Source organism: Penicillium coprophilum (genome assembly GCF_028826855.1).
Source record: "Penicillium coprophilum strain IBT 35676 chromosome Unknown utg000004l_segment0_segment0, whole genome shotgun sequence".
In the NCBI taxonomy this organism is placed as follows: domain Eukaryota; kingdom Fungi; phylum Ascomycota; class Eurotiomycetes; order Eurotiales; family Aspergillaceae; genus Penicillium; species Penicillium coprophilum.
The window spans coordinates 3,937,823-3,963,160 of NW_026622723.1; the positions used below are offsets into that span (position 1 = coordinate 3,937,823).

Genomic DNA, 25,338 nt, shown 5'->3' on the forward strand with positions numbered 1-25,338 from the left:
CGGACAGATACTCAAAGAAACCTACGTTATTGTAAACAAGAATAGTCAGCGGCTTATGCAGGGGTCTTTTTCGATGTCTTTATCTCTCCTTTCTAAGCGACTTCTGAATGTGTAATCATTGGATACTGAAGAGCAAAGGGTATAATATAAGCCAATGAATTTGGATGAGTATTGATATGTGGTTGAAGACAACCGTTTTGATCCGTTTTACTAGTAAGCCAGGCACTCAGGCCCTATGAGACATGAACGTTGCAGTGGAGTGTCCGCCTTATCGTGTGGAGAAAGACATTTCGCTGTGGACTCCAACTATGACGAGTCACGATTCGCGCAATTCCGGAAGATTTGACGCATTTGCATAATCTTATCAATGCAGCGTCGGACTCTCCAGGTTGAACATGTAGTACATATGTACGCCGTATCATAGATTACACTCCATTTCTCTTTTTTATTCCTCTTTCCTCAGCAATCTCCATCGTATTCGTACATCAGTTGACGTGGAGCAAACTTTTCTTGGCACTTGCTTGACGGCTGTTCCGACCACGCGGCCCTCGGGGGTGATCCATCAAGTCCTTACCTAAGTGTACGCTCCTGAAAACTCCCAGGCCTTCTTCCCTCAATTCCTTCTGTATAACTCGATTCGCTCTTTTCTCCCTTTGCGTCCCTCATTTCGGGTCCGATGTTTCTCCTAGGATCGGCCTCTCATCTGTCTAGGGCCTAATCAGCGATTCCCACTGAAACACGTATATCGCAAAAGATATCAACTACAATTTACAAAACAACATGTCCGGCTCTCTCCACAGAACTGCCCGGGTTATCTCCGTCATTGCGGGGACGCTGGTCGCCCTCTCATGCGGAACCAATGTACGTGATATCTCCGATCTTATCCCCATTCAGGACCGTTAAGGCTAACTCCCCTATCAGTATGCATACTCCGCGTGGGCGCCGCAATTCGCACAACGAATGAAGCTCTCGTCGACCGAGACCAACTTTATTGTGAGTTGTCATGTTTCCGGTGTAGAGAAAGGGTTCCTAACAAGCTCTAGGGTGTCGCGGGGAACCTGGGGATGTATGCTATGGGGATTCCGATGGGACTATTGACAGATGCCCGCGGTCCTCGACTTGTCTCACTAATTGGCTCCATTTGCCTGGGCCTGGGATACTTCCCAATTTATATGGGTATGTTTTGACATTACCTTATTGGAATCGAGCGGCTCTAATGTTTGTAGCATATGACAATGGTCAAGGATCAATGCCGGTTGTTTTCCTATGCTTATTTGCTTTCCTTACTGGCATGGGAGGCTGCTCTGCCTTTGGCGGTGCAATCAAAACTGGTATGCAAGCATTGCAAGGAATCTGCTTGATAGTGTTAACCCAATGATTCCAGCGGCATCCAACTTCCCTGAACACCGCGGCACGGCAACCGCTTTCCCGATGGCCGCCTTTGGACTGAGCGCGCTATTCTGGTCTAATCTGTCGACACTCATTTTCAAGGATGATACGGGCCGCTTTCTTTTGCTTCTAGCCCTCGGGACCTCGATCTTGTCCTTTGCTGCAATTCCATTCCTTCGAATCCTTGCCAGTGAACCCTACTCGTCTATTCCACACAACGCACGCGATTCCGGAAGACACAACCCCAGCAACCTTCGATCTGTGCCAGAGGACTCTGACCTACATGGCTCTACCGCTTATGATCACGAACAATACCCCACGCATGCGCGGTCGCACTCGGCTGCCTCGAATTCCCAAGGCAGAGCATTTGCCAGTGTCGACGAGACTGCCACTTTGGTATCCAAGCACGACCACCCGCGCCCTTCTTTCGATACACTTGACGATGACTTCCTAGACGAAGTCGCAATTGAGGCGCACCAAAACGACATCCGAGGTCTCGCCATGCTCCGCAAAGTCGAGTTCTGGCAGCTCTTCTTAACTATGGCACTCTTGTCCGGCATCGGCTTGATGACAATCAACAACATTGGTAACAGTGTGAAAGCCCTGTGGCTATATTACGATGACAGCGCAACAGACCTGTTCATCCAACACCGTCAGGTCATGCACGTCTCCATCCTTTCCTTCGGTAATTTCCTAGGCCGTCTGTTCAGCGGCATCGGCTCTGACTTGCTGGTCAAGAAGCTCGGCATGTCCCGCATTTGGTGTTTATTCTTGTCAGCGGTGGTCTTCACCCTGACCCAGCTTGCCGGCACCACCATTTCCAACCCGAACAGCCTCGTCGTTGTGTCCGGGCTCACTGGAATTGCTTACGGCTTCCTGTTTGGTGTCTTCCCTTCCTTAACCGCACACACTTTCGGCATCGGCGGCCTGTCCCAGAATTGGGGCGTCATGACATTAGCCCCAGTTTTCAGTGGTAACGTTTTCAATTTGCTATACGGTAGCATCTACGACGGACACTCTGTCATCGGCCACGATGGCGACCGCGAGTGCCCCGATGGACTGGGCTGCTACCGCTCAGCCTATTTCATGACTTTTATTTCTGGCTTGTTTGGTATTGCTGTTTGTCTGTGGACCATTATCCGCGAGAGGAACATAAACAACGTCATGAGCAAGAAGTTGGACCACCGACTCGCGTGAGTTCTATGTTTTCCCATCAATTTTAGTCATCTAGGTGCAGTACAACCTGCATGGTGAACAGGGGCCGATGGATTGCCTGCTTGCTTGCACATTTGTGTATATCCCTTTGCGATCTCTTATGACATCTCATAGAATACATGTCATGATGAATGGCATGGATGTTATTTGGCTGGTGTCCTCATCTGGTTTACCCATACACTGTTTTCTTTATAGATTTGACCTTTGCGTTTTTCTTCCTTTGGATTATCCCACCATTCCATAGGCCATGACTTGGCCAATTTCTTTACGTTAGATTGAAGATTCGAATATCATTCAACGAGTTCGAGGATTACCCTCAGTCTCGATCTAAGTAGCGGGTGTGCTTCGGTCTTCATCTCCACATCAACGCCGTAGTAAAATGAGCTCTTTAAATGGGTAGGCGAAAAGTTTGCATGACACTTTGAATTCCCTCCTAACATACATGTAGATATCGCAACCTTGAAAGCGAGAACATTCGTTAAAATCAATCAAAACAGACAACTCGGCCCAGAGACCCGCCAAGCTGGACTAAACCATCAGAAACAGTTGCTTTGCTCTGTTAAAGCAGCAAACAGGAATAATGGTGATTGCAAGCACCAACTAGCACATTGAGAGGAACACCCCAAGAAAAACACCCAAACAACAAGACACTTCCCAGTCTAATCACCGATCCATCGGCCTTCCGGATCCTTGAGTTCTGGAAGAGAGGATAGTGATAAAATATTGTATTAGAAGCATAGTGAAAGAGTTCGTACAGCACACCGCAAGAAAACCAAATTAAAACAAGACGTTTGGAAAAACATCCGAACATAAGGAAGAGAAATTGAGACCGTTCAATAGTAGCTTTTTTTGTGGGGAGAGTTCCAGCCAGTGATGACGAAGGAGCCATGAAGGGTATCAAGAATATCAAAGGTTGGAGACCAGCAGGCGCAATGCAGCTCATAAGCTTGTACTACGTGTGGACCGACGATAGAATGAATAAGCAGGTGAAAAAAGGCCGGAAATAACAGCGTACCGCAAGACCTAAACGCTCTTGGGAGATTTGACCAGCACATCCTCGCCAGATTCCACAACATCCGAAAGCCGGATCTTTTTTGCAAGCGGCTCGCCGGACTCGGCATCGCCAGCGCTGCTGGAACCAAGCTGGCGCTCAAGATCACTAACACGACGCTTGAGATCCTCCTCGCGGCGCTGCGCATCCTCGAGAGATCGTCTCAGACGAACCTCGGAGTCTCGTACAATCATCTCCGACCGACGCGCGCTGGCATCGCTCTGCTCAAGTTCTGTCACGCGGCCGCGGAAGAGCTCGTTGACAAATTCGAGTTCACTGACGCGTGTCTTCAGGGATGTGTTGAGGGCCAGGAGGCTTTCGAAAGTGTGAGGAGAATCAAGTTGGCGGTCGACTGCCGAGGGAGAAGGTTGGCGCATCTGGCGGGATGGAAGGCCGCTGGAGGAGTTCATGCTGTCACCTAGGGTAACGCTGTCAAACATGTGCTGCGGGGCGATATTGGAATTGTGCGCGTGCATCGAGCCAAAGCCAGGTGTCTCGGTCCGAGAAACGGGGGAGTTGGAGCGATCCGAATGACCCGGGGACATCTTACGCGACGCGCGACGATATCCATGCGAGCCGAGGGGAGGAGTCCCCGCCTCAGATCGGGGTGGGATGCCATTGGTATCAACAGGGCCGCCAGACTACGAAATCCCAATCTTGATTAGCGCACGTTCTTATCTACGATGGGCGGAAGTTGAAGGCAGGGGACTAGGAGGAAAAAATTTTTGATCTCGAACTCACCTTGCGCTTAGGGCCTTGACCGGTCTTGACGCGATTGCGACTTTTAATCACATCTGTTTTCAAGCTTATCGGACGAGGTCGGCCATGCAGTTTCAAGAAGAGTCCGCATGCGTTGCAAAGGACTGAACCGAGTTCGTCCCTACGCCACAGGGGAGTGGTAGAGGTGCCGCAATTTTGGCAAACGGGCTGTAATTGAGGTCGCTTGTCGTCAGTCAATGTGGTCGCCATTATGAGGGTATAGAAGTTAGAAGGAGGAAGAGGATGATAAGATTGTGAGAGATTTGAGTCGATAAGGAAAGGGAAAAAGCGGGTGCACGGATCGAGTGGCGCCAAGACTTTCGATAACTCCCCAGAGAGATAAGACCTCCAGCACTCCGATAACACTTTCTTGATATAAGGCATATTTCACACTTACAGGTCCACTTCCTTGTCCTCCCGTTGTAGCTGCTGGTGATGATGTAGCATAGGTCATATTTGCCATATTCATACTTGCATCACTGGATGATCTAAAAAAATGAGGGAAAATATATGGATTAGCCGATTGACTCGAATTCTTATGAGGGGCCAGATTACTGCTCTCCAGGGCCCAGTTAAAGATTACACAAAGATGGATGCAAAGGTCCGCGGGTAGTCCCCATTCAGGACTGGTATGGGGTATCATACGCACCGAAGATTAGAGGTTGGTGCTGAAGCGACCGAGGCCAGGGCCGCCAGTCCTGGGAGCGAGGTGCTAACAGAAGAGCCTGGGTATCCGTCGGTCTCGCCTGAGCCGAATTTCGTCACGCTCTTGATATCCGGTAAAGTCGTACAAAACGGTATGGATCCGTTGGATGCGTGACGGGCAGAGGAATTATCGGCGGAGAAGTCGTAAGGGAACTCGCGCTCCTGCGAAGAACGAGATTTCAAAGCCGGGTCGATGGGCGACGCCCGATAGAGGGTGGAAGCCACAGTGGAGGGAGAAGTAGGTGTCAATTGAAATCCGGCCCTGAACCGAATTGAAGGAAAACGGTTGGTTCCAAGCGAATCGCGCGATTGGAAACAACGGACTCGGAGTAAGACTGGGAGCCAATGGGTCTATATCAAGACAATTCCTCAGTGGCCGATTCGTGAAGTTCCAAGCAATGATTTTTGATACCGAGAGAAGGGAGAGGATTAGGTTTCCCGACAATGATCGCGTCTAAGGGAGTTAATCGGACCGAAGAAAAGAATGAAGTTTTAAATTAACGACATGATGGCCGAGGATAAGTGAGGGTAGGGGTTGAAAGAAGATGCAGAATTGAGATGGACGATAAGACGCGATAATAACAATCGGGATAACGATTGCCCCAGTATCAACCATTATTTAATACGGCATGTCAGGGGCGTCAACGTTGGAATATTTTGTCTCGCAAAGAATGTATTTGAATTAACTTGCTTGTGCCTCATCATTCTATGCCCTCCAATCTCTTGATATCGCCAGTCGCAACAGTCCATTCCGCCTGTGAATTGCTTATGGGGTGATCAATTCCTAGACGGGTTTTATGCGTATGAAATTTCCTGCACCGGGACATTTGCCAGCGTGGCGGCTTCACCACCGTATATACAACATATATATGGACCATCCCCTGAATATCCCAATCCGTCACAAGAAATCTCCCATATGGAGATCAATTACGGTTCTGGCCAAGTTTCAGGGCTCTTAACACATACTGGATGCATCCATCCAGACCCCCTTTCGATTAGGGGGTGGAGACAGAGTGTGGCGGTGCGTAATGGTATAACCATCATTACCTAGGTGGACCTGCCCGCGTCACACAATTTACTACGGCTTCCTGCATTCTGCCACTTATAACGCCACCGCCTGTGTAAATTAACTGTAAACCATACTTTCAGGACGCCCCCCTTGGGCGTCAGGACATAGGTGACACTTATTTCAACTGCCTTGGCTCTATCAACTCTCTATTCTATCCAGCAGTCTTTTCCTTATTTTGTCTTCTCTGTGATGGATTAAGCTTTTTTTGTGTTCTTTCGTTCTTTTGCCGGCCTTCCTCTCTCTTTCCTACAAATAATTTTGCCAGTTTTCAGCTTTCATAGATCCAACCACCCTCCATCACAATGCCGAAGACTCGTCCTGCCACCTCGGGATACGCCAGGCTCGCTCAGGCCGATGAGGAACGAGGCTACCTTCACGATGACTCAGAAGACGACGATGTCGGCGCGGTCTCAACAGTGTCCACCTCTGCTCCCCGATACGCTCCCATCTCCTCCCGAGCCCAGATGCAGGCGTCCGGTCTCCACACTCCACCAGGCCACCGCCGCAGACACAGTGGCTTCCAACATGCTCGCGGTCGTCGGAACTCTGGGGTAGATATCAAGGCCATCAATGCGCGTCTCGAAAAATGGGCGGACGAGATTGCCTCCAAGTTCAAGATCAACCGTGTCAAGGGCAAAAGCTATGAGGAAGAGAAGCTAGAGATTTACCATTCGGTCTTTCAGGCACCTCCCGGAGTTACCCCGGTGAGCGCCGAGGTTCTCGAGTCAGATGAGTTTGAGGCTCAGCAACGGCAGGCCCACGCCGAGTATGAGGAAATTATCGAAAGTGTGCGTCTTGCGATTGAGATGGACGTACATCCCCGTATGATCTCACAAGGAAGCTCGGGCAGCTACTTTGCTCGAAATCCCGAAGGGAAAGTGGTGGGCGTGTTCAAGCCAAAGGACGAAGAGCCGTATGCATCACGGAATCCCAAATGGACAAAATGGCTTCACCGCAACTTGTTCCCCTGCTTTTTTGGCCGCGCATGTCTCATTCCTAATCTCTCCTACGTCTCTGAAGCTGCCGCGTACGTTCTTGATGCCCGCCTGCGCACGAACCTCGTCCCCTACACCGGTATCGTTCGGCTCTCGTCGAAATCATTCTTCTACGATTTCTGGGACCGGAGAAAGGCACGGAAAGGCAGGAAAGTTCTGCCCCCCAAGGCTGGTAGTTTCCAGGTTTTCCTGAAGGGATTTAAGGACGCCAACATCTTCCTCCGGGAGCATCCCTGGCCTGACCAGGTAAACACTGGATTCCGCCCCGAGGATGCCCCGAAGCGCAAGAAGCGGCCGTGGAATGAGGCCTGTCGTCCATCGGGGGCACAGTCAGACGATGAGGATGATGAAGACCCGGGCTATGTGCCCTCGCCAGCCGGTTCGCCTGACGGAAGCGCTGAGCGCCGATTTTACTGGACTGAGAACCTCAAGCAATCCTTCCGCGAAGAGTTAGAGAAGCTTGTCATTTTAGATTACATCATGCGAAATACTGATCGAGGTCTGGACAATTGGATGGTCAAGATTGACTGGGGAACAGAGCAGGTTTCTATCGTGGCAGAGCCCCCAAAACACACTGAGCCACAGCCTAAGCACGATGAGGACGAGCTTATGCCTCCGCCTCGTCCTGTTTCCGTGAATTCGAATGGCACCACCAATCCCTCTCACCCGTACAAGCGGCATGAAACAATGATGGCTATCAGTCGCACTGGAACTCCACTCGCCTCATCGGAACAGTCAGCTTCTGTTCAGCTTGGTGCCATTGATAACAGTCTTTCCTGGCCATGGAAACACCCAGACGCCGTAAGTTTCTAAATCCACGGTTACAGCCTTCCAACATTAACAACTTGTAGTGGCGCAGTTTTCCCTTCGGTTGGCTTTTCCTGCCAGTTTCTTTGATCGGACAACCCTTCTCGCAGAAAACTCGCGACCATTTCCTTCCACTATTGACCTCCACGGACTGGTGGAGCGGCACACAGATGGCTTTGCGTGGTGTGTTTGCGCAAGATGATGATTTCAAAGAGAGCATGTTCGCTCGACAAATTGCTGTAATGAAAGGTCAGGCTTGGAATGTGGTGGAAACATTGAAACACCCAGATCACGGCCCGCTTGAGCTGACTCGACGGACTCGAGTCTGTGTATGGGATGACTTGGTAGATGTACCTGTTGCGATCCCAATGCGCACACCTTCCACAGACAGACAAAGGAACCGATCTATGAATTATGACCCTGATGAAGAAGAGATGGATATTGGTGCATCCGCATCTTCTCAACCGATCCCCGAGCACGACCTATTGGGATTGAATTCGTCGCCAAGCGACCTTCCCAACCCAAACCGGTTCGAACTCACCCGTGGCCGACCTGACGCTGGCAGCGAATGTGCTGATGGTTCTTTCGGTAGCCCAGCGACTATAGATGACTTCGGCGGCCGGAACACCGGGGGTTCTTTAGATGGATGGTCTTCACTTCCTCCCCGCCAGCAGAAGCATCGCAAAAACGGCGGTTCCATGTCCTTCCGCGTTCCTCATGTCAACACATTCGGCAATGATGATCTCGAAGGTGACCTTGGCTACGCAGTCGCAGAGGGCATGGAAGGCAACCAGCGTAAGGTGATTGTCGAGCGCCTTGAAGCCGTCAAAAGCAAAAATCCTGTTTTCACCTGGTGCTAAGGTTCGATTGTGTCGTACTGCCCTTTTCATTTTCTTATATTCTTGCCCTACTTCTTTCTCATTTAATTTACAGCTATCTTCTGCAGCGTTGTTTTCTCGGGGTATTCGATTGGTCTTCAACAGGAACTGGTCCCAATTCCTGTTTGAGACTTCGACTTGTGTCCCCCTTTTTTTTCTGTGACATTTCCCACGAGTCCTTTGTTGGACATGCTCATGATTTGGGAGATTCCGTGTTGTATATAGACATTCTCTGGCTGTTGGGGGTTGCCTTGGGCTATGGCGCATTGATTGGGCGATCTGCCTCATGTAGCATATTGACGAGACTTAATTCTATGATACCTTCATCATCTTGTTTACTGGATCCATTATGTTGACTAAGTTGGTCACTACCTACTGCATGTGACCCTGTAGTATGTCACAGGGTATGTGTAGATCATAACTCAGGATGGCGGAGGGATCACTGGTCCTCAGCTTCTAGTGCTCCATGCCAAAACGATCTCATAGTCAGAAATCAAGTCTAGGCTTGATGCAGTAGTTCCCCATGTAAGCCTCCGTCAAAGCCTCCGTCAAGTACTCCGTACTTGCATACCTTTGTTTTGTGAGACATCATATTAACCACCGCAAACACGCCTAGCCTAGACTCAAACAGGTTAGCAATCCATAAACGTGACAGTCACTCATTTAGATTGCATGCTTCCTTAAATTCAAGTATCATAGAAGGCGGAAAGAAGCCAAAAAACAACATGCGTAGGCCCTAAGATCTACCATCTACGTTGTATTAGTGACCAAGGGCAATCAATCATAGTGTGACCTTGGAGTATATCCATGTCACGCGTTTAGATGCATATACCTTTTAACCTCTTGTATTCTAAAAAAGAAAAAAAATATATTGGACTCGTCAACTTTGCTTTGAGTTGATATAAGTTCACTTAAGTAGTTAGGTACTTACGTCCATCCATTCCAACCTCACAAGGCCCGGGGTTCATCACGCTGATACCGTAAGCGCGCGGACTGATAAGATCTTATCGGCGGGTTTCTCCGAGGCACCGACCTCAGAAGAACCACTCCGTCATTTCGAGTTTCTAACGAAACGACTTGAGCTTACGAGTGACTCGAGCAACAAAGTCGCGCGAAACGGAAGACCGGCGGAATATTCGAGATCAAGGGTTCTGCCCTCGGTCAACACAGCCACCCACAGATCTAATCACGATTCCCTCGACGAGGCAAACGACAAGGCGCCGACTGGATTGCGCCCACGAAAGCGACGTGGACTCTCTTGTATAATATACGTTGGCGACTGAGACAATACGCAAATCGTGTTGCCCGCGCTTCTCTTCCATATCTCTCACTTTCAATGACGCCGGAGGTTTCGCGACTTTCGCGTCTGGAAGACGCATCTTTCGTTGGCCAGACCATTTGCGTAATCACTTCACTGCGACGTTAATATTTAATCCGTGACATCTACGCTCAAGATTTTTGAACTTCATTGATCTGCCCTCCCAAGCAATACGTACGACAAGTTAGGTGGAGATTTAATCCCAAGCCGCGATCGTCTCTCTAATCCCAAGTCACCCGACACAGCTAATACTTCTGAAATTGAGCTTGGACATAAAGTTTCCCAGTCGAAAGAAACTCGATTGTCTGTTTCTGTCCAGGGCAAGTGGAACTAGCAGTCAGCCTCGTTGCCTCTCCCATCCACTGACTTTGATCACTTTGCTTTCACAGCACCGCGCAACCTTGAATCCGACCAAACCTGATCCCGGATTCTCGACCATAATTGAGACATCATGGCATCTCATGCTGCGATGCTCCTTAATCCCAAGGGCTCCAAAAGACAAGCTCAAAGCAGTGGTAATCCTCCCTTTTCTTCACCCCCAGCGAGTGACTTGCCTCCCACGGATGATGTCGCCATGTCCTCCGAATCACCCTCGAATAAATCTGGACCTATGAATTCTGCTCCTGCGGTTTCTTCTCCTCGTGTTTCTACGGTTCCTTGTGGGGACACAATAGCTGCCTCAGCCATGTCTGGAAACCTTCTTGACCCACCTGAAGCTCCTGTCCATCTTGCCACCGAGATGAATACCAAGTTTATGCCTTCGGACATGATGTACAATGCTGAATCGTGTGTCCCTTCTGCCCCTCAGATGGATACTTCGGTAATGCGTGAAAATTCTCTTGGTCCCGGTGACTCTTTTTCCCCTGGTGCTCCCAATTCGTTTGATCCATCCTTGAGTCTTTCTTCCCACGATTTATCTTCCCCTTACATGTCTCATCCCACAGACTCCATGCTTCTTAACTCTAGTGATTTCCAAGGCTCACTTTTGGAAGGTCCAGGAAAACAACGAAATAGTTCATATGCTGCCTCTCCCATGGCTCCCGCAGGCACTGCAGCCGCTACACGCTTTGAACAACACACTACTCGCACTTCTCGCACTTCTCCAAGTGTGTCGTCCGGAATTTCAACCCCGGCTGTGAACTCAGAACCCAATCTGATGGTGCAGTTCAGCACCACCCATGATGAAGATAATGAAAGCGACACGAAAAGAAGTCACTGCGAGATGAGTGACGAAGAAGGCATCACCTACCGCCCCAATCTGATCGAAAATATCTATGGCGTTGAAAAAAGGAAGAACCAGCCAACGAAGAAAATGAAAACCGAGCATGATGCGGAAGAGAAGCCGAACACGCCGACAGCACTGGTCTCGATCTCTGGAGATAGTGGGTTTGGCAAGTGGATGAAAGAGGAGGATATGAAACCAACCCCAACTTCCACTACACCCAACGTGGTGGATTTGACAGCAGGTATAGAATATTTTATTTCTCCCGTTTAACTGGTTTTGCTTGGACTGGCCTAATGTTGTTCTAGATCTTGTGAGCACACCCAAGGATGATGACGAAGTCTTATGCACCAGTTCCACAGACCTCAGCACCCAGCGTGTCTGCTTCGGCAAAATTGAAGGAGCAATGATCATGGCCTATTTAGTCCCTAAACCAGGGCACTCTGTTTTCACTGATTTCTCGCATGCTTGGCCGTCTATTAAATTAGACCTGCAACGCCAACCTGTGAAGGGCAATTTCCAGATCAACGTCGCGGACCCTCATGGCAAGGTTTTCGGTACGATTGACCCTAAAACGGCACAAGGACTGTGTCCGCTTATGGACTCCGAAGAAGCTGCTATCGAAGTGAGAGCTCTATTGGATACCCGGAGAACTTCTCCGAATGAAGAGATTTGGCATCCCACCTCAGGCATATGGCGTGCAACCCTCAACATTTATGGTCAAAGGAAGAAGGCAGAGTCTATTGGCAACTTCCTATCCCACCGCAATGTCTGGCTAGGAACTCCAATTTCCGTGGACAAAGGAACCACTGTGTTCAATCCACACGCAGAGAGCCGGCTCCAGCTTGCTGCCGCAAAGGCCGCCGCCAACAACTCTGGGCGTTCTCGTCCAGGGCCAAACATTAGATATGAAGCGCGAACTGCTGAGGAAGCTAATGATGCAGTCATGAAGATGTTCGACCAGCTTGCCAATGCTAACATTCCAACAATGGAACCGTCTCGTCACATTTCCACACCCATGCTACATCACCAAAAACAAGCATTGTGGTTCATGACAGAGAAAGAAAAGCCCCGCAAATTTGGCCGGAAAGAAGAAGACAACAATTCCTTGTGGCGAATGGAGCGTACACCGAATGGCAAGACGCAGTACCGCGAGATCATCACTGGAATGATTTCCGAACAAAAGCCCGAGGAGGCCCTCGGTGGCTTATTAGCCGACATGATGGGCCTGGGTAAGACTCTGAGTATTCTTTCACTCATCACGTCGTCGCTTGAGCTGGCTAGTAACTGGACGGAGATGGCTCCTGATCCTGTGCTTGTTCGCCGAAACCCAGGAATTCGCAACACACGGACAACACTATTGGTTGTCCCGTTGAGTGCAGTGAGCAATTGGGTAACCCAGATCAAGGACCATCTCAAGCCACGCTCCATCAGCTACTACATATTTCATGGTCCCTCGCGTATCACCGATTTGGATGAACTTTGCGAGTACGATATCATTATCACGACATATAGCACTATTCTCAGTGAGATCTCGGGGCGTGGCGCCAAAAGTGGAAAGCTCAGCCCGTTGACAAAAATGAACATGTTTCGGATTGTGCTTGACGAAGCTCACATCATCAGAGAACAAAATGCGGCACAAACCAAGGCGATCCTCGGGCTTCACTCGGAGCGTCGATGGTCAGTTACTGGAACACCAATTCAAAACCGCATGGAAGATCTCCTGTCTGTGACTAGGTTTCTACGAATTGCACCTTACGACCAACGAAGCCAATTTTCCCAGCACGTAACTAATCCGGTCAAAAATGGTGATCCCAATGTACTTGCCAGGTTGCGAGTTCTGGTGGATTCATTCACCTTGCGCAGAGTCAAGGACAAAATCAATCTGCCACCCCGAGAAGACAATATCGTCACACTAGAATTCACTGAACAAGAACGGCAATTGCATGACTTCTTCCGCACGGAATCAAATGTGATGATGAGTGTCATTGCTGGTGAGGACAAACGCAAGATAGGGGGACGTATGTATCACCATGTTTTGAAGGCCATGATGATTCTCCGCCAAGTCAGTGCTCACGGGAAAGAGCTTCTTGACGTCGCAGACCGGGAGAGAGCAAAGGGTTTCTCTGTTCACGACGCAATTGACTTGGAGGAGGGCGAAACGGACAAAAGCCCGGCAGCCATAGACAAGAAGGCATACGAAATTTTCAGCCTGATGCAGCAAGCCTCAGTCCCTCGGTGTGGCAATTGTAATCGAGAACTCGATGAACCTCTGAACTCAGTAGGAGCTGTCGCCCGCGATTCTCCAATGGCTGTTGTCCTGCCATGTCTCGATGTTTTCTGCCCCAGTTGCTTCTCTGGCTGGAAGCAAGCCTTCGATTCGCATATTGAGACAGAGACCCGCTGCCCCAGGTGCGAAGGCTGGATTGCTATGAAATACTCGACTATCACACCTGCTGGCTTTCAACAATACGAGGCCCAACAGGAAAGTGATCGGCAAACCCGGAAGCTGGGCAAGAATCTTGGTGAATACGAAGGGCCCCACACCAAAACTATTGCACTGGTCAACTATCTCAAGCAAAGTCTTGAAGATAGCAAGAAACTCGAAGGCGAGTCCCCTATCAAGAGTGTTGTGTTCTCCGGATGGACCTCGCACCTGGACCTCATTGAGATCGCCTTGCAAAACAATGAGCTTCCTGGCTATGTCCGACTTGATGGTACTATGACACTTGCAGCACGCACAAAAGCACTTGAGGAATTTGCCAAAGACGACAATATCAAAGTCCTTTTGGCAACCATTGGTGCTGGCGGTGTGGCCTTGAACCTAACTTCTGCCTCGCGTGTCTTTATCATGGAGCCCCAGTATAACCCAGCCGCGGTTGCTCAGGCGATTGACCGTGTTCATCGTCTCGGCCAAACTCGCCCCGTGCAAACCTTTCAATTTGTTATGAAGGGCAGCATTGAGGAGAAGATAATGGATCTCGCCAAGAAGAAGCAAGAGATGGCAGACACGAGCCTGAATCGCGCGAAGCGGGACAAGCGTGAGACCCAGGAGGCTCGCATGCGTGAATACCGCAGCCTTTTCCAATAGATCTTTTTTTTCCTCACCCCAACTGGGCATGATTTGCCCCCTTTTCAGTTTCCTATCTACCCCTGCGATTTTCAATTCTGGTTTTTGTTTTCTGCCCCAATGCTGGTGGCTCGCCGGCTTCGTTTCAATGATACCCCGGAAAAGGAGAAGGCGTTAGTATCTATTATTACATCTGTGACTCTCCTTATGATCATATACCGGGCGTTTTATCTTTATGTTTCCCTTTATAGGAAAGTCTCCAAGCACGTTCATACACGCCTTTGATTGCTTTAACCATAGAAGTTCTTTTCTTTTATGCATGTACCATCCATCATAAACAGATCCATGCGTGCAGTAGACTATGCACACTTCTAATATACTTCCAAAACGACAGTATAGGAGTCGGTCATAATTCATGAAGAGAGCAGCATTGTCAGTCTTTGTACGGTGAGATCTCAGCCACTCAATAGGAAGACTTTCCAAAATTTCCAACCTTCCGAAAGTCATCTGGTATAACATCTGTATCATACTTTCCTTCAAATGACTGAATTATCTTTTCGCTCGTGACTTCAGGTTGTTCGGTGTACTTATGGCTCTAACATTGCTTGCATTAACCTCGGAAAGTCTGCGCGTATCTAGCCTTAACTGGTGAACGATGCCTGCCCAGTAGCTTTGAGGTTTTAGCCTGGATTTTAGCCTAGGTCCTTATTTTTCAAGGAAGATGGTGTATTATGACATACTAGCACTAACGACGTTACATATGGGAAAGTCATTTTGTAAAAATTGTGCCTCTCGTGGGTACTGATGATCTTCACCTTCTAGCTACACTCACGTCATAGGAGAGATGGTATCAGAAACATATTATACTTCAAATGGTCTCGAGCCAAGCTTGGAACTGGACATTCGGACTATCAAAGCCCTACATAGTTGACCTTGGAAGGATCTCGCGGTGGACAAAAGCCGTAATGTCGGCCGGCTACTTTTATATGAGGAGAATCATGTCTGTAAGTGAAGAATGATCTAAGCTCAGACTTAGCATTTTGGCAGATCACGGTATTTCATTATCACGATTGAATACATGGATAAGTGGTGAGCTATATTTGCTCTTTATTTCCACACAAAGACATCTTGATTCGGGGTGTCGGGATGAGATGACATTAGCGGCGCGCAAGAAAGACTCCATTGCAGGATTGAAAGGAATCATGTAGGATGGTGTGATCACTTGGTATTCGTAAGATTTATTCATATGCTGTGCAATCGGTAAAAGTCCCTCCATCACATAACGCCGAGAATATAGCCAAAAAAATGAGGAGTCGCGCCAGTCCTATCTGTTTCGTATAACCTCCAAAGCGCAGGTAGATCGTATCGTACTGAGAACATGCAGAATCACTTTTGAGGATACCCATCTCCATAAATGCCCACAGCCACCGCGCCCAGGACATCCTCGAGCCGAGTCCTCAACTTCTTTAAGTCCCGGACTTTCGCAGCGCGCTCCTTCTCAACTTCTCTAAGTTCTGTCTCCAGTTCCCGGATTCTAGCTTCTTGCTCAGCTTCAGAGGCGCCAATCCCAGGAAGCACAGATATGAGGTACTCGATCTGCTGTTCCTTGATAATAAGGTCGCGCGCAAGCTCCCGCTGCCGGCTCGCAAATGTTCTGGGTGAGTCCGGCGCAGGAGGAAGGTTGGGATCTCCACCTTCTGGTGCTGCTCCTGGCGCAGCTCCAGGTTGTTGAGGAGGCGCATGTGGGGGTGATGCATTTCCTGCAACAGCAGCTGCACCCCCCACTTTGTTTGCGATGGCTGCTGGGACCGGTGGCGTTGTCGAGTTCTTAGTGATCTTGGCTAGGGCCGGTACTGCGTTGGGGACATTGGGCGGTGTTGTGGGGGCATTATCGTGGTATGTTGTGAGATAGCCAAGTGTTGCGTAGAATTGTGTTGCAAGCTATTTTGTCCGTATGGTGAGAAAGGGTTTGAATGTAGGATTTGTAGAGCGGATTTTACCTGATCCAGACAAGTCTGGAGCTGCGTGAGAATGTCAGCCATAATAGCGACTCGAAAAAAAAATGAAGGGAGCTTTATGTGATCTAAGAAAAGTAGAATGCCTGGTCGAGCGAAAGAAGCGGAGCAAATGCGGAGAGAAGCTCTAATGCGGTGAGACGGCCTTTTCTTCCTCACATCACTCAATGCGCCCATTGAGACTGCGCCATGGCCTTGCTGCCGGATACTCTCACTTGAGACTCAAACCAAAGATCTACCGCTGCTTTTCTAGCTCCCAGGTTCGTCATGAGCTGACACCGTTCACGCGCCGGCTCTTCAAACTCCCCTCGGCCCCTTCTCCGCCCTCACAACACCACAATGACCTGACGACATTTCTCTCCTACGCGAAGCATATCTCTCTTCCAGAGACGAGCTCGGTACATGTCGGTACACACTACGAGTATACTGTTCTCCGAACCCTACGTCGTTACGCGCTAAGCCTCAACCGGATCGGCGGTCGCGATGATGCGGGTATCGACCTTGTGGGCACTTGGCACCTCCCGGAGCGGGAGCGAGAGCGCGCACTCCGTGTACTGGTACAATGTAAATCACTGAAGGCAAAAGTGGGCCCTAATGTTGTCCGTGAACTAGAAGGAACCTTCCGCCAGGCACCTGTTGGGTGGCGCACGGGCGAAACGGTCGGCGTGCTGGTGAGCCCGCGTGAGGCAACGAAAGGTGTTCGTGATACGTTAGCTCGGAGCACTTATCCATTGTTCTGGATGATGATTGAGCGGGACGGAACTTTGAAGCAGGCGCTTTGGAATGCCCGTGCAGATGAGCTTGGAATTAGCCCTTTAGGCGTGGAAACACGATATGGAACCACAGAAGACACCGAGTCTGGCTCGGTTACAAAGGAAATGTTGTTGACCTGGGATGGATGTGATATCCCCAGTCTGGATCAGGTTGAGCAAAAGCTTATCGAGTTCGCCGAGCAATGGGTCGCCTCCTGGGGTATGAACTTGTCGGAAATCCAGAAGGGGGAGCTTCTAGATGCTGTAGAAAGAGTCCTGCCGCATGATGTCTCTGCTCAACTGCTTGATAGGACAATATCAGATGCAGACCGGAACAAGGTCATCCAAGCTTTACAAGAGCGGCTACAACAGCAGCCAGCACCCGGGTGAACACTTTACTTACTGCATGAAAAAAGACGATATGCCCATGCAACCATATGGCTGTAATTTATGAACAAGAATTGTACGAGTTATGACAGAGAATAATCCAAGGGTATAGAAACACCAACAGCGGTAAAAACACGGCCTCCAACCTCCAAAAATCAAACGCCAGGGAGCACAGATAACCAGAAAACCACTCTTTGCCATCATCACCCTTGCATCGTCGACCAAAAATAATTTGCGTAGAAGAAGCGGGAGAATTTTGGGTCGATATTGACGACATGAACATCGCCCTTGCGGCTATTGCGAATGACCGCTCGATTGAAATTGCCCGCCTCATCGGGCTCGATATCAACACCGAGAGAACGGAAGATCTTAAGCCGCAAACTAGATAGATGTCAGCAGGGGTCTCAACCCAAGACAGGGACACAGGCATGCTGCATACATTGTCGCATCGTCAGCCTCACGCTCGCGCCGAGTTGTTTCGTCCCCCTCCAGACCCTGGGACTCTAAGTCGACCAGTCTTTCCTTGAGCATCTCTAGCTCGCTCTCCAGACGCTCACTCTCAATCTCTAGCTCTGATGCAGCCTTGGCGATGCGAAACTTCTTAGTGTCCAACTCCACAATCTCCGCGGCGTGTTTGCCTGAGTCGTGCACGGCCACGGCTTCCTCATGTTGTGTAGACAGGGAATTCAAATGGCGTGAGAGTTTCCGCATAGCCGACTCGGCTTCGCGAATGCGCAGCTCGCGCGATTGCTGGAGTGTTGCGAGCGAGTCATTGATGCGTGTAACGGCTTGTTTATCGGGGTGGATGTTGAAGTTGCCGATCGTGTGGTGGATGAGCTGAAATCGTTAGTAAAATCCATGAGCTCATAATATGTACCCAAAAGCGTAGCACATACAGTTCCAGGGTCTTCGTCTAGCAACATGGTGTCCGTGATTACCGATGTCGAGGTTGAAAGTCGGTTGTTTTGGATTTGTTGCGGCAGCAACAGCCACAGCACCGCCACATATGTTGCTCCTCCGCAAAGTGACGTTGTGCTTGTGATTTCTCCGTCTTCAGTTTTATCTTCTCGCTCAACACAACTAAGACTTTTACTTTCGACGAACTGCTATCGAATCGTCAAAAATTTTGCCCTGATCAATCTTACTCCGTCCAAAGACCACCAACTCCCTGTCTCGCCATGTCCAACCTTCCATGTAAGTGGTTTGTTCCGACTGATGCCTGATACTTGAAATCTGACTTGCTTTACCCCTCCAGATGCCGCCGATGCAGAAAGGTTTGTTTTTTTTTTTATTTTTGCGAAAACCTGGAGAAAGAAACATCGGAACCCTGGAAACTAACTTGGCTATCATCGACTCAGTCCTTTGAAACCCGCCGAGCTACAAGTTCTGAGAGCGCAATACGAAAAAGAAGGCGACTACGTCGGGATTCAAACAAAGTTCAACTACGCATGGGTATGGCTTTCCCAGTCTTGATCAAGTCTGCTCGAGCTAACCCGTACTCCCCGCCGATGCGGGGGTGGTATTGACTATAGGGTCTGATCAAATCCAACATCCGTTCCGAGCAGCAAGAAGGTGTTCGCTTGCTTTCAGAAATCTTCCGCGGGGCTCCGGAGCGGCGCCGTGAGTGTCTCTATTACCTGGCTCTCGGCAATTTCAAGCTAGGGAACTATGGCGAAGCCCGCCGATACAACGATTTGCTCCTGGAGAAGGAACCCGCAAACCTTCAGGCTGCCAGCCTTGGGTCTCTCATAGATGATAAAGTTGCCAAGGAGGGCCTGGTGGGTGTCGCAATCGTGGGCGGCTTGGCTCTTGTTGCGGGTGTGGTGGGTAGTTTAGTGATCAAGGGAGCCAGAAGACGGTAAGCACCTGTTTAGTATTGGCATGGCCAGCAAAGGCTGTGACTGCTGATAGGGGCGTCCGTTCGAGTATAACCACCTATGTATATTTTTCGTGTGGGATCTGATTTATTGGCCATTGCGAGTTTTTTTTTACGTCGGAGCATCCGAGGGCGTTACATCTTTGTTTCTCTACTCTCTCTCTCTCTTTCTCTTCAACCCACCAGTAGGGTGGTGGTATGTTACATACCTGCCAAATCGTACATGACCCAAAATACATCTCATCCATGAATAGATCCATTGAGGTAAGAGTAACAAAACAAATTTGGTCACAATCATATAATTATCACTATATCGTATATACCTCGGCATTGAGACTCACCATACTGCAATATCGATAGTGTCGATAGTGTCAATTACTAACTCTCTTCAACCCGAATAATCCTCCCGGTCTCAACTTCATACACATATCCTGTGACTGGAACATCCAAGACAAGAGGGCTATCCTTTACTAGCTTGATATCATCCCGCACACTCTGCTCGAGGTCACCGAAGGGCAGAAAGGCAATGTGGTCGACATTCTGGTGTAGCTCCGCACGGATCTTGTCTCTGATTGCCTCGTCGGTGAAAGTGAGCATTCCACAGTTTGTCTAAATATCATCAGCAATTGATCCAAAAGTTGGTGAGATGGGCCAAGGTCGAGGCTTAGTCTCAATGGTCTGCAGGGGCTGTGTACATGGTGCACGATAACGATCTCGCGGGTGCCGAGCAGCTGCTGCGAAATGATGATGCTGCGTAGTGCATCGGAGACTCTACCGCCGGCATTGCGGATTACATGCGCATCGCCTTCTTCAAGACCGAGGACGCGGGCAGGATCTATAAAGTACATGGTATGAGTATCATTGTGTCGGCTGCACTGCGGAGAATATGTACCAAGGCGTGCGTCCATGCAGGCTACCACAGCTACCTTTCTGGAATTGAAGGTATATAGTCAGATATATTATTTGCAGGATTTTAGTAAAATCTGGAGCTAGAACGAGGGCTATCAACGAACCGCTGTGGGGGTAGCTGCAGGTCGCCCTTGGTGAAGGATGCGACGTAGTTGGCATTGGCTGCTTCAAACTCCTTTGCGACAGACATGATGATTTTAGTATGCTTTGGGTAGATTAATTTTGAGGACCTTGGGCATTGACGATGATATATAAATGCACCCCCCCGCTTCTGGTGTGATATGTGGGAAGAAAGGCAACATATTTTGCCAATAGTCGGACACTAGACACTTGACGCCTGGAGAACAAATACCTAATTGTTCTCCTTCAAAAGATGCCTAGGATTTTCTTGGGTCCATTTTTAAAAATCCCACGTGAAGATGAGAGGAAAACCACTAAGCATAAGGCCTAAAGATATCAGTGCTGCATTGGACCCTACGGGCCTTCACTGAGCAGCCTTGGAGAGGACCTACGAATTGATTCCGGCCCTTATATAAACCCGGTATAAATACAATGATTGCTTGCAATTATTACTACTTAATCAGTGCTAAATTTAAGCGATCAGATCAAGCCTTGAACTCGTTCCTTGCAACCCGTTCACAAAGATCGCGTAAGACAATTCCAATAGCTTCGAAATCACTCGTCTCTAAGTAAGTCTGGCCGCTCAAACGAGTCCATAACCAAGACCCATGGCGGAAAACTGGCAGGAAAGTGTTATGGTTGTCCAAAAGCTGCGTCTGGATCCAAGAAAATGCCTTCGGGGTTTCTTCCTCAGACAAGACAACCAAAGGAATGCTGTCAAAAGCTTTAGCCTCCTTATCGGCAGGAGCAACAGCAATAGGCAGCCGGACCGTAGTCATGGCACACTGGCGCATACGGCTCTCCTGGCCAGGCTTCAGACCTGGTTCTTGCATGACATCAGTGCCGAGAGCGGCAGCAACAGCATCTGCACCTTCATTTGCAACACGGTGGGTGTAGGCAATAATAGCATCCTCGCCTCCGCAAACTTCGGCGCGGAATTTCAGCGCTGCTGGGATGCAGATGTAGGCAGAGTCATCACTGGTGGCGACAAACTCAAAAAGACGTTCGAAGGCAGTCTTTGAGACGGGGGCATTGGGGTCATCAAGGACAGAGGCCATAGTTTCGGGGGATTCCGGCGCTGGAATGAATCCCCAAGAGGTTGGCATGGTGGTGCGGAGTATATGTTGGTTACGTCGGGGTGTGTAGAGGACTGCACAGCTGCGGGGTGTGTAGAGCCATCTTGAGAAAGCCAAGTCAACATTCGATGATTAATTAATTTGCTAGAACGGTCAGGATAATGGGGGATAGTTCATACTTGTGACAATTGGATACAAAGAAGTCAGGCTGTAGCTTCTTCATATCGAGGTGGATATTTCCAATACCGTGCGCGGCATCGATGACGCTCAAAATACCCTCTTCGCGACAAATTGCAGTAATGCGTTCAAAGGGAAACCGCACACCCGGATTACTGACGATGGCATCGAAGACACTGACCCGGACCTCGAGTCCCTCCTCACGAGCTTGACGAATCACCTCGCGGAAACGGCGTTCGAGCTCATCTTCCGTGATGGGGAACTGGAAAGATACCTTTCGGGAATGGAAAGGGTTATGCTCTTGTAGCGAGACAACGCCTTTCTCGACAGCACCGTAGACAGGTTCAAAATAAACGAGTGCTTCACCCGCTTTGAGATTCAAGTTATAAAGTACTGTCGCGACGCCCGTAGTCGCATTCTTGACAAACACGCACTCATTCTGCTGAGCGTTGAGGACCTTTGCGACAGCTCCACGAGCTTCGTCTAGATACTCTGCATGGTATCGGCGGATATATGGATCTGGCCGCAAATCGGCGAGATCCATGAAGGCACGTTGTGCGTCTTTGACAGGAATCGGATGGGCGCCAAATGAACCATGATTAAGGTTCTTATAGGCAGGATCGAACATCCAATGCTTCAGCATCGGCTTGCCAAAGGGAGTTGATTGACCGGCCATGATGTTAGAGGCATACAAGAAACCTTGAAAAGGATAGGATAAGTTCGGAACGTCTCAACTTCAGCGGGAGTATGTCAATTTAAGCACAAAAGCGAAACGCAATGACTCAAGTTGGCTCTATGGTATCTTGACCATTTCTTCACAAAACACCGAGAGGTCTGATCCCTCCAAGAAGACATAGGTGAGTCATGCCGAGCCAATGACGATTCGTAGACTGTTGCGTCGCTCCACGGAGATCCACATGCCGACCCAAGGGCGTAGAGTCTAAAATCGATTGCATGTCATCGAAGATTGAGATGGGGGGATGAGTGGAATATGCATAAGATTAGTAATGCTGGGTTGCATTCCATGAGTTGGCATGCTTATACAGTAGATCTTGGGGATTACAGATACAATGAGACTTCGTGAGTTCATCCCAATGCAATTGGAACATAAAAGATAAGATATCACACTAAGGGAAATTGGGCGGATAGGTGGGAACATTGTTTTGGGAACTTGGAGCAGTCGTTGCGAGTACAACCAAATGGAGTACGATCAATTGTCAATTGTTTTCAAATTGCCGGGTCACATGCACTGTGTACATGTGCATTATATAATTACAGGTAGGGATGTGTACTATAAATCGCAAAGATTATCGAATTCCCAAGGCAAACTTATCGTTGCCAGACGAAGAGCTTTTTCAACGCTCTGCCGTCGGAATCCCGGACCATTCCCAACACATATGGCTTCCTTTGAGAGGACTACAGTGGTGTTAGTGGGTTTCTTCTATTCACTTTTCAAGAACTCACATTTTATGAAAGTCGCCATGTCAAGTGATGACGAGACCGAATAATCAAGATGGCCAGAGGAATCACGAAAACTATCAATGATCACTCTCTTGTCGCGTAGATATTTTTGCACTCCACTGGCATCTAACCATTCCCCAGATGCTGATTCGCGTGCAATCTGCCACGTTCTAGACGAGACCTGGAGTTGTTCACCCGATAGCATGTTCATACTCGATCGCAGTGCGTGAAACACATTAGTCTTGCGATCTATCAAGTCACCGGTCTTGTCTTGAAGAATAGCGTAAAAGCCCGAGATCAAACTATTGCGTTCTGACATGCTCAGAACAGACCCAAAGATACGGTGGACTGCGAAATTATCCGGACTGTTGACAAGAAGGCGGTATCCGTTCTGACAGCAAGTCCGGACTAGACGCTGTGCGACATTCCATTGCCTGTCAGGCGTGATATTACTAGGGAATAGGTCCAGTGTTGAGGAATCCGATAACGGGGGAGTGATGTAAGGAAATTGAACAATAGGTGACGACGTGACGAGGTCGAATTGCAGGATGGGTTGATCGTGGTATGGTGGGGTAGGAGGGCTGGGCCATCTCGTGGTACCTGGTTGTAATATGTCCTCGACGTCTGTTGAAGCTTCTGAGTATGTATTATCCAGAACTGGTGTCTGGGCTGTATTATTATTTGTGACTCGGGACTCTTTTGCGGCCCGGACGAGGGGGAGGGCCTCCTCAGTCGTTTCATCGCTCCCAGCCTTTGCAAGTGATACGCATTGCTGAGTTATGTTTTGAAGGGCCGATGCGATATGCGGATATTGCGAAAGGATTTGAGCTTCTATAAGAAGATTACTGAAGGACAGGAAAGAGTGGCTGATGTTCTCGATGCCGGTCTCTAGTTCGTTCACACGATTCTGCAGGTTACCGATCGTGGTCTCCTTTCGTTTGCGATATGCCTGCTGTGCGAGGCGAAGTTGTTTGCGACGTCTCTGAAAATTGATAAGTATAAAAACGAGCACTTGGAGCGTTGGGATCTGACCCACCTCTGGCACTTCTTGATCATCAGTCACAGTTCGGGGACGACCACGTTTGCGACCACTCGGCTTAGGAATTTCTTCGCCCATTGCCCGGAATTAGTATATGGGGTTAAGTTTCAACTTGTATGGAAAATGTGCAGCATGTAGTGCTCTAAGAGCAAGACCAACGTGGAGGCGATATGATTATATCATCTGGCCGTTAGAACCTTGGAAGAGTCGGGATGTTGAATAATCAAAAAAATGACCTACGGTCTGCCTCACGTGCGCGGGCTCACGGGGATTGTGCGATTCCAAGTGGTTTGCAGGGTTTGCAAACAGCTTAGTTATATACCAAGACTGCTTCAACGTGACAGGCCAGTGCCACCTAATCCTACCTTTATAATAAAAAGACCGAGAAAGCCGCATAATATGGGTGCTATTACTAGTACCGTAGATAGTTGTACTACCACTCCTGAGGGATCAAGGAACGATTGACAGGGAAGTCACGCACCAAGTACCGCTTGAAAACAGAAATGGAGGAGTAAGAATAGGTCAGAGGAGCCAATGTGTGATTGGTTCCCGTCCGCCCTGTAGGTCATTACGAGTGCCAGAAAGCCGGGGCATCCAGCGTTCTCTGTTGGTCTTAGGTTGTTATTCTGGGAGGAAGCGCAGGAAGTCCAACGCAAGGTGATCGAAAGTCCCAGAAGCCGTCGCGAGCCATAATGATCCTCGTCGGTCTCGATTGGAGATAAGGTAGATCGCAAAAATTGGGAGTTCCGAGTGCCGTTGCGAAGAACATCCTGGGGAGCAGAAAGGCGAGGGGTTTTAGCATGGCGGAAGGTGCTCACCGGGTAATAATTTGGCCGATCAAATACTGGGCATTCTTGAACTAGCTATCCTCGTTCTCTCATGTGGTTCACTGGTAGACATGGGATGGGCGGGATATCAGACAACGGACAGCAGAGCAAGTGGAGACAAAGAAGCCAATAAGATCTAATAAACACCATCCTTCCTTTGCCCTATGGGACCAATGGGACAAGGATATGGGTCCAAAGTTTTCTAAGTCCTATGGGACTCG

At 49.1% G+C, this 25,338-nt stretch overlaps 12 protein-coding genes across 12 annotated transcripts; 6 read left to right on the forward strand and 6 right to left on the reverse strand.

Moving 5' to 3' along the window:
* Positions 1 to 780: 780 nt before the first annotated feature.
* On the forward strand, positions 781 to 2,586 carry N7500_005934 (uncharacterized protein; the record flags this gene model as incomplete). Its single annotated transcript, XM_056677078.1, has 5 exons — positions 781 to 861; positions 922 to 993; positions 1,044 to 1,176; positions 1,227 to 1,331; positions 1,385 to 2,586. 5 exons carry the CDS (start codon positions 781 to 783, stop codon positions 2,584 to 2,586), a joined length of 1,593 nt encoding a protein of 530 aa, XP_056532078.1.
* A 1,041-nt stretch (positions 2,587 to 3,627) lies between these two features.
* N7500_005935 (putative GATA transcription factor (AreB)) lies at positions 3,628 to 4,873 on the reverse strand (the record flags this gene model as incomplete). The annotated part of the gene is made up of 3 exons (XM_056677079.1): positions 4,812 to 4,873; positions 4,397 to 4,741; positions 3,628 to 4,296 (listed from the first exon to the last, which is right to left on the reverse strand). The coding sequence occupies exons 1-3, from the start codon at positions 4,866 to 4,868 to the stop codon at positions 3,628 to 3,630; spliced, it is 1,071 nt and encodes a 356-aa protein (XP_056532079.1). The 5' UTR covers positions 4,869 to 4,873.
* Positions 4,874 to 5,003: 130 nt separating this feature from the next.
* On the forward strand, positions 5,004 to 5,234 carry N7500_005936 (uncharacterized protein; the record flags this gene model as incomplete). The annotated part of the gene is made up of 2 exons (XM_056677080.1): positions 5,004 to 5,023; positions 5,069 to 5,234. 2 exons carry the CDS (start codon positions 5,004 to 5,006, stop codon positions 5,232 to 5,234), a joined length of 186 nt encoding a protein of 61 aa, XP_056532080.1.
* Positions 5,235 to 6,490: 1,256 nt separating this feature from the next.
* On the forward strand, positions 6,491 to 8,850 carry N7500_005937 (1-phosphatidylinositol 4-kinase LSB6; the record flags this gene model as incomplete). Its single annotated transcript, XM_056677081.1, has 2 exons — positions 6,491 to 7,984; positions 8,035 to 8,850. 2 exons carry the CDS (start codon positions 6,491 to 6,493, stop codon positions 8,848 to 8,850), a joined length of 2,310 nt encoding a protein of 769 aa, XP_056532081.1.
* Positions 8,851 to 10,637: 1,787 nt separating this feature from the next.
* Positions 10,638 to 14,499, forward strand: N7500_005938 (DEAD/DEAH box helicase; the record flags this gene model as incomplete). Its single annotated transcript, XM_056677082.1, has 2 exons — positions 10,638 to 11,652; positions 11,717 to 14,499. 2 exons carry the CDS (start codon positions 10,638 to 10,640, stop codon positions 14,497 to 14,499), a joined length of 3,798 nt encoding a protein of 1,265 aa, XP_056532082.1.
* A 1,365-nt stretch (positions 14,500 to 15,864) lies between these two features.
* N7500_005939 (med21 domain-containing protein) lies at positions 15,865 to 16,520 on the reverse strand (the record flags this gene model as incomplete). Its single annotated transcript, XM_056677083.1, has 2 exons — positions 15,865 to 16,419; positions 16,479 to 16,520. 2 exons carry the CDS (start codon positions 16,518 to 16,520, stop codon positions 15,865 to 15,867), a joined length of 597 nt encoding a protein of 198 aa, XP_056532083.1.
* Positions 16,521 to 16,660: 140 nt separating this feature from the next.
* N7500_005940 (uncharacterized protein) lies at positions 16,661 to 17,635 on the forward strand (the record flags this gene model as incomplete). Its single annotated transcript, XM_056677084.1, has 1 exon — positions 16,661 to 17,635. The coding sequence occupies one exon, from the start codon at positions 16,661 to 16,663 to the stop codon at positions 17,633 to 17,635; it is 975 nt and encodes a 324-aa protein (XP_056532084.1).
* Positions 17,636 to 17,835: 200 nt separating this feature from the next.
* N7500_005941 (kinetochore Spc24 family protein) lies at positions 17,836 to 18,555 on the reverse strand (the record flags this gene model as incomplete). Its single annotated transcript, XM_056677085.1, has 3 exons — positions 17,836 to 18,013; positions 18,072 to 18,469; positions 18,529 to 18,555. 3 exons carry the CDS (start codon positions 18,553 to 18,555, stop codon positions 17,836 to 17,838), a joined length of 603 nt encoding a protein of 200 aa, XP_056532085.1.
* Positions 18,556 to 18,810: 255 nt separating this feature from the next.
* Positions 18,811 to 19,494, forward strand: N7500_005942 (mitochondrial fission 1 protein; the record flags this gene model as incomplete). The annotated part of the gene is made up of 4 exons (XM_056677086.1): positions 18,811 to 18,826; positions 18,888 to 18,906; positions 18,991 to 19,084; positions 19,165 to 19,494. The coding sequence occupies 4 exons, from the start codon at positions 18,811 to 18,813 to the stop codon at positions 19,492 to 19,494; spliced, it is 459 nt and encodes a 152-aa protein (XP_056532086.1).
* Positions 19,495 to 19,886: 392 nt separating this feature from the next.
* On the reverse strand, positions 19,887 to 20,607 carry N7500_005943 (beta-class carbonic anhydrase; the record flags this gene model as incomplete). The annotated part of the gene is made up of 4 exons (XM_056677087.1): positions 19,887 to 20,117; positions 20,204 to 20,343; positions 20,401 to 20,438; positions 20,522 to 20,607. The coding sequence occupies 4 exons, from the start codon at positions 20,605 to 20,607 to the stop codon at positions 19,887 to 19,889; spliced, it is 495 nt and encodes a 164-aa protein (XP_056532087.1).
* A 415-nt stretch (positions 20,608 to 21,022) lies between these two features.
* N7500_005944 (putative aminotransferase family protein (LolT)) lies at positions 21,023 to 22,466 on the reverse strand (the record flags this gene model as incomplete). The annotated part of the gene is made up of 2 exons (XM_056677088.1): positions 21,023 to 21,716; positions 21,793 to 22,466. The coding sequence occupies 2 exons, from the start codon at positions 22,464 to 22,466 to the stop codon at positions 21,023 to 21,025; spliced, it is 1,368 nt and encodes a 455-aa protein (XP_056532088.1).
* Positions 22,467 to 23,081: 615 nt separating this feature from the next.
* N7500_005945 (bZIP transcription factor) lies at positions 23,082 to 24,368 on the reverse strand (the record flags this gene model as incomplete). Its single annotated transcript, XM_056677089.1, has 2 exons — positions 23,082 to 23,206; positions 23,255 to 24,368. 2 exons carry the CDS (start codon positions 24,366 to 24,368, stop codon positions 23,082 to 23,084), a joined length of 1,239 nt encoding a protein of 412 aa, XP_056532089.1.
* Between the last annotated feature and the right edge of the window lie 970 nt (positions 24,369 to 25,338).